General features: G+C 39.3%; 1 protein-coding gene across 1 annotated transcript in view; it reads left to right on the top strand.

Annotated features, from left to right (window-relative positions):
* LOC108691615 overlaps nt 1–5,876 on the top strand; it is a 50,275-nt gene that overhangs the window by 9,443 nt on the left and 34,956 nt on the right. Inside the window, exons 2-6 of the mRNA XM_018199458.1 lie at nt 1,689–1,769; nt 1,928–2,084; nt 2,323–2,468; nt 2,630–2,752; nt 5,490–5,716. Of these exons, the coding sequence (XP_018054947.1) occupies nt 1,689–1,769; nt 1,928–2,084; nt 2,323–2,468; nt 2,630–2,752; nt 5,490–5,716 (734 nt within the window). The remainder of the gene's footprint in view (nt 1–1,688; nt 1,770–1,927; nt 2,085–2,322; nt 2,469–2,629; nt 2,753–5,489; nt 5,717–5,876) is intronic.

The following is a 5,876-nucleotide window of genomic DNA, read 5'->3' on the forward strand; positions in this document are numbered from 1 at the left end:
AGAGAGCATTTATTATATTAAAAATGTATCGGTAAAAGAATTCATAATTCCTGATAGTAGATATAGGTTTATCTTCTAGACGATAGACTAAGGGTGAAATGTACATACATATATATTTTTGCGCTTCACTCCTCATATCGAAGATATATAAGAGCTGTGCAAATACCGTGCTCGAGTTGTAGCATTTATTAGTCGTCTAATGTCAACATTATGCTACCTAATAACATTTCTCATTAAGACGTATTTTGATGCGAATATAAATGTATAGCATACTGTATAAAAATACATTGTACAGGTTGCGAATTATTTTATTTTTTCAAGATGTATCACTTTACGATATTGTCAATCTCCGAAATGTTCGAAACGCCCTCTTTTCGCAAACATTTCTTAAATCATTGCTTTCTAACGCCCGTAATATTTTAACCTCGGTATCTAGCGCGACGAGAATATAATGAGCAGTGTATTTAATGGGTTAATTAGGTGTTGGCAATAAACTTACTGTTACGTGTCCAGCATTACAACAACACTATGTCGGATGACTATGTCGGTTAGGCAATATCGCACTTACGGCACGTACGATCGCATCGGAGCTTTATTACTGTGAAATGAAAACGTTAATTGCGGCTTTTCATGTTGATCCATTACTGCGCATAAATGCTCGATTCATGTCGCCAATAAATTCCTCATTACGGATTTTTAAAAGATTTTAATTTCGATTATGCGCTTAATTTTTTCTTTTCTACGGCGAGACTTAGTCTCACCTGCCCTCCTATCTTGCAAAATAAAATAAAAAAAAAGAATTCACTTTTATATAAACTTTATTCGGATCTTTTTTTGAATATTCTCGAAATCCAGTCAATTCAAGCGCCTTTGAACGCGGATACTCGACGCTTCGAGGATGGCTGAATAGCCGCCGGCTTTCCTCCCCCTTCGTTCCTCCAATCAAATCCACTTGGAGAGAGACGGGATAACGAGAAATTCCTCTATCGGCAAAGCGTTGCAGGAATATCTGGATATCCGATTCAATAAAAGGAAGCAGAAAGGTGGCAAGAGGGCGGGAGTCATAAGTCGCCGGAGAGGAACGCTGCTATATAGCGCACCTCTTCCGTTTTTCCCGAGGGTGCCGTCGTTTACACGGTGTTTGCGGGGGCGCGACATTTATCTCCGCGCGAGCGCAACAAAGGCACGTAATGAGAACATGTGTTGGACGCAGGAAGCTTCATTAGCGAGCCTGTTCCTTTTCACGGGGCACATTATGTCATCTAACGATCTGCAATGTGCAGATATCGCGATTTTTCGGCGTAGCGTATTCATGCCGTATGTCGTGCACTTTCTCGAATTACGAATCAGAAATAAAATTAAGAAATACAGCGGTTGATTCGACATTGAATCATTGAATGGCTTTTAAATTAAAAATAATTAATGCAAATTTAATTCTTGCAGCGAATTAAATTTGTTGAATTGTCCTATAAGATTATCTTGTAAAAACATTTGAAGTATTGTATTTTATTATTTATCCTATCGTTATCTGATATTTTTGCAATAAATAATTAAATTATTCAAGGTAGTTATCGTGAGTTAATAAAAGCAATAAAATGAACATTAAAAATTTTTCGACAATTTATATTATATGAAAAATAAATTAATCGATTTTCTGTTGTACGATTGAGCAATATTTTTATTTACAGTTTACGTCGGGGACCAGGTGCTAATGTGCAAGACGCCAGTGGATATTCAGCTCTTCATCACGCAGCTCTAAATGGGCATAGGTACAATCTTAAATATTTTTTAAAAGATTATTAAAAATTATTGTTTAAAATATTCTTTAGTACTTTTTCGGATTATTAAAATTGATGTTCTCCTTTTTATCGAATTTTTTAAACATAACTGTATTTCCTCTAATGTTTCTTAAAACATTCATTTACAGAGACGTGGTCAGATTGCTGCTCCAATATGAGGCTTCCACCAATGTCGTCGATGCTAAAGGTTCCTCGCCGCTTCATTTGGCAGCTTGGGCTGGGGACGCGGAAATTGTACGATTAATTCTTAATCAAGGTCCATCGGTACCAAAAGTGAATCTTGCGGTTAGTATTATATTTATTATCAAAATGTTTTGTTAAAATAATTATTTTAGGATATATTTCAAAAGTCTGTAACACTCAGAGTATTTTTTGTAGTATCTTTTTATTGAAGTGTAATGCAAAAAATTATTTTTTATGATTATCAGAAATAATATCTTATAATTTATGGAGGCAGCTTTGATGAATGTCGCAAATTAATGTGTAATATCTAAAAAAAGCTCTAAATATCGTTTGGTTACAGACAAAGGATAACGAAACTGCATTACATTGTGCCGCACAGTACGGGCACACGGAAGTGGTGGCACAGCTGTTGCAATACGGATGCGACCCTAGTATCCGCAACAGCCGCGGAGAATCCGCGCTCGACCTCGCTGCGCAATATGGCAGGTAAATCGCACATACAACTACTATATCTTTTCCAGTGACTCAATATTTTTCCATATACACTTCATGATATTTGCGGATATTAAATTTCGTGATCTATATTACTATTTTGATTGGAATTCATGCTAAGCATCATTGTGACGTAATCGTGGTGTTTCTTACAGATTGGAAACTGTGGAATTACTCGTGCGAACGCATCCTGAATTAATCGAATCACTTCGTAATTCTTCCTCATCTCTGATCTTCCCGCATACACCATTGCATTTAGCTTCACGCAATGGCCACAGGTAAGAATTAATTTATATTTGACACATTAATATATTAAGAGAATAATTCATAATTAATAGAAAGTTCCATTAAATTAACTATCAAGTTTATTATATTTAATAATACTCAGACAAACATTATTTTAAAAACGCAGATGCGTTATTTTTCCTTTTTATCTCATACAATTTAGCAGTTTTAATTATATTTGGCACAGTATATTATACAATACAATGCCGCTACCATCACACGTTCGAGTATTTTTGTTTATCTAAGGACTGCATATAACTTCTTCCCGCGAAATGGTTACGCTAATTACTGGATAATGCGCAACATGTATTGTGTTCGAGTACAACAATGGATTCGTTCGAGCTAACCATAACGATGTCGAGCCATTTGCAGCGCTGGCTATTAGAGCCAATCAGAGAGCACCGCTTACGTAATCCCGTCGAATGCGATATATGCGTCCTCCGACTGGCATGATCCGATCCAACCCTCTACTGGTTACACGTCCCATATTACTGTTCCGTCGATTGCCCTCTCGTCCCTCCTCGAACCACGCGAATGCATCCGATCGCATCACACCGTCAGCCGTTCTGTCCATCCGTGCGGATTGCTGACCGCCTCCCGATTACGAGAATCGTATTAATCACTACCGCCGAAACGTACCGACCTATATTAATCGTGATGGCAAAGCGGCAAAATTCCTTTGCATCTTAAAAAAAAAAAATCGGTTTCTTGCTGTTTTATGCTGTTTATATTGAAATATATCACTGCATGTATTTAATGAATAATAAATCATCTGTATTGAACTGGAGTGGAAGAACCTTCTCTGTGGAAGAAATAATGTCATAATAGTAGCCACGCATCTTGTGTAATATTATTCAATTAACTGAACCGCGTAATAGGGTGACAAAGAAGGAAGAGCGGATAATCGATTATGTCGAACCCACATGATCAAATGACGAAGACTATAATCGTTATTATATTCCTCAATAATCGTGAGAAATTCTTTAATCTCTTAAAATCGATGATAGTAAATTTCATTTCAGTATCATGGAGTTATAACATCTCCGTTACCTAGTTATTTTGCATTTAGCATTTGGTGCCGAGCGATACGTTCTCGTTTAACAGGGCGATGCTAGTCCGTAATTCCGCTGAGCTTTTTGTATAATCGACGCCACGGAGACGAGAGTGGTGGGCAGCGAGGGGATGGACGATCGTAACAGTCCGGTTGGCGGTCGAATCGAATCGTGAATCGCCGCGAAACGGCAGTCACATTGTAATCGGGTATAACGCCGGTTTTTCTATGCAGCCTCGCAGCCGGTAATCGCTTTAACCGGCGCTTGCCGCTTATAATGCGATCGTATCGCGATATACAGTCCGGCGGCTGCATTTTCCGTCGATGCCGGCGCGAGGATGCAACAGAATTGGCCGGGAGTGGCATGGGATGGGCGTGAGAGAGAGAGCGTGCAGAACGTGACATTTTATCGCTCGAATTTTGGTTAAATAACGGCGCGCGAGACGTTTGCGCCTGTACGAGTGCGAACGCGTACGCACGAGCTGTTTGGACGTTTGGGCTAGATCAGCGTTTCTCAAACTGCAAATATGGAAAACGCCATGAGGGAAATTTTAGCGCATTAATAAAAAGTCTGTACGAATTCATACACTTCCACTGTTGGTCCACAGACATGAATAACGGATCACTTGAATTTATGAACATTCATGCCAATAATATTTAAATAAAATCACGTTTAAATAAAATCATTTCTTATATATTCCTACTATATTTTATACATGCAGGTTTATCTACATTTTCTTTTCTATACTTTTTCTTTTAAACTACTATTTAAACTTTCTCTCTGTCCATTCCGAATCTATTTGTTGAATATGTCGAAAGATAGCGACATCTCGTAAAATTTGAGAGTCTCTGGGGTAGATGTACGCGCGCACGCAGGCACGTATGAGAGAAGGGGGTTGCGTACATTGCGATGGTCGGACTCACGCACGCGTTTCACGCGCGCACCACGATATTTAGTGGATCTACCAGTCCAGCTATATGGGGCTAGAACAGGAGGGGGATGGGCGAAAGGACTGATGGCAGAGAGGGATCAGTTTGGAGAGGGGAGGGGGGGGGGAAGGGAAGGACGGGGGACGCGGAGTAATGTCTATTATCGGATTCAATATCGATGCTCTCGGTAAGCCAGTATACAAATACCCCTATGCTACGGTAATAACAACATAGGTGCACGCGAATCCGATCTTCAGCCGCCAATCCTATATGCGACGGATGGCTGCGGTCATCGCAGTTGGTGCATAGTCTATATCCGATAGAAGGAGAGCAAAATCTGTATTTCGATTAGGCGCTGATAGCAAATGCATCTCTTATAGTCTTAATGGCTTGTCACTGGATAGAAATCGCAGAATCCAGACGTTTCGAGATCGCGTAAAACCTAGAAGCTTTGGTTTTCTGGTCTCGAGATTTATCGCAAAATCTAAATTATAACCGACAATTTATTGCTTTGTTTCTTAATACTCTTTAAGCTGGATTTTAATCTTTATTTTTTTACTTGAAAAGCGTAACAAAATGCAAAACTACTCAAACACAATTTAATTTTTCTTTACGTAATCATAACACATGTGGCTACTTTTAATAATTATGGAACCGTCTTGCAAATTATTCGTCTTGCATTTTATGGGTCTCGTACATTTATTACATATAAAATAAGGTGCAATGAAATATTTGCGTTATTGTTGCAGAGCGGTCGTGGAAGTTCTCCTTGCTGCTGGAGTTGACGTCAATACGAGAACATCAGCGGGTACTGCGATGCACGAGGCCGCGCTTTGCGGCAAAATGGAAGTAGTACGGGCGCTATTAGATCGCGGAGTGGATTTGGGCATTAGGGATTCTCGGCAAAACACGGTGCTTGATCTTCTGGGACAGTTTCCGCCGCATGTCACTCAAGATATCACAGCGGTGATAAAAAGTACGGCTGCATTCGCATACAATTTATTTTCATAGCATTACGACCGATATATTTATATATATGTATATATGTATATATACATATACACGCGCGCACGCACGCACACACACACACACACACGCACACGCATACGCACGCACGCACACATACATATATATAT

The sequence above is a fragment of the Atta colombica genome, unplaced genomic scaffold, assembly GCF_001594045.1.
Source record: "Atta colombica isolate Treedump-2 unplaced genomic scaffold, Acol1.0 scaffold47, whole genome shotgun sequence".
Classification (NCBI taxonomy): Eukaryota; Metazoa; Arthropoda; class Insecta; order Hymenoptera; family Formicidae; genus Atta; species Atta colombica.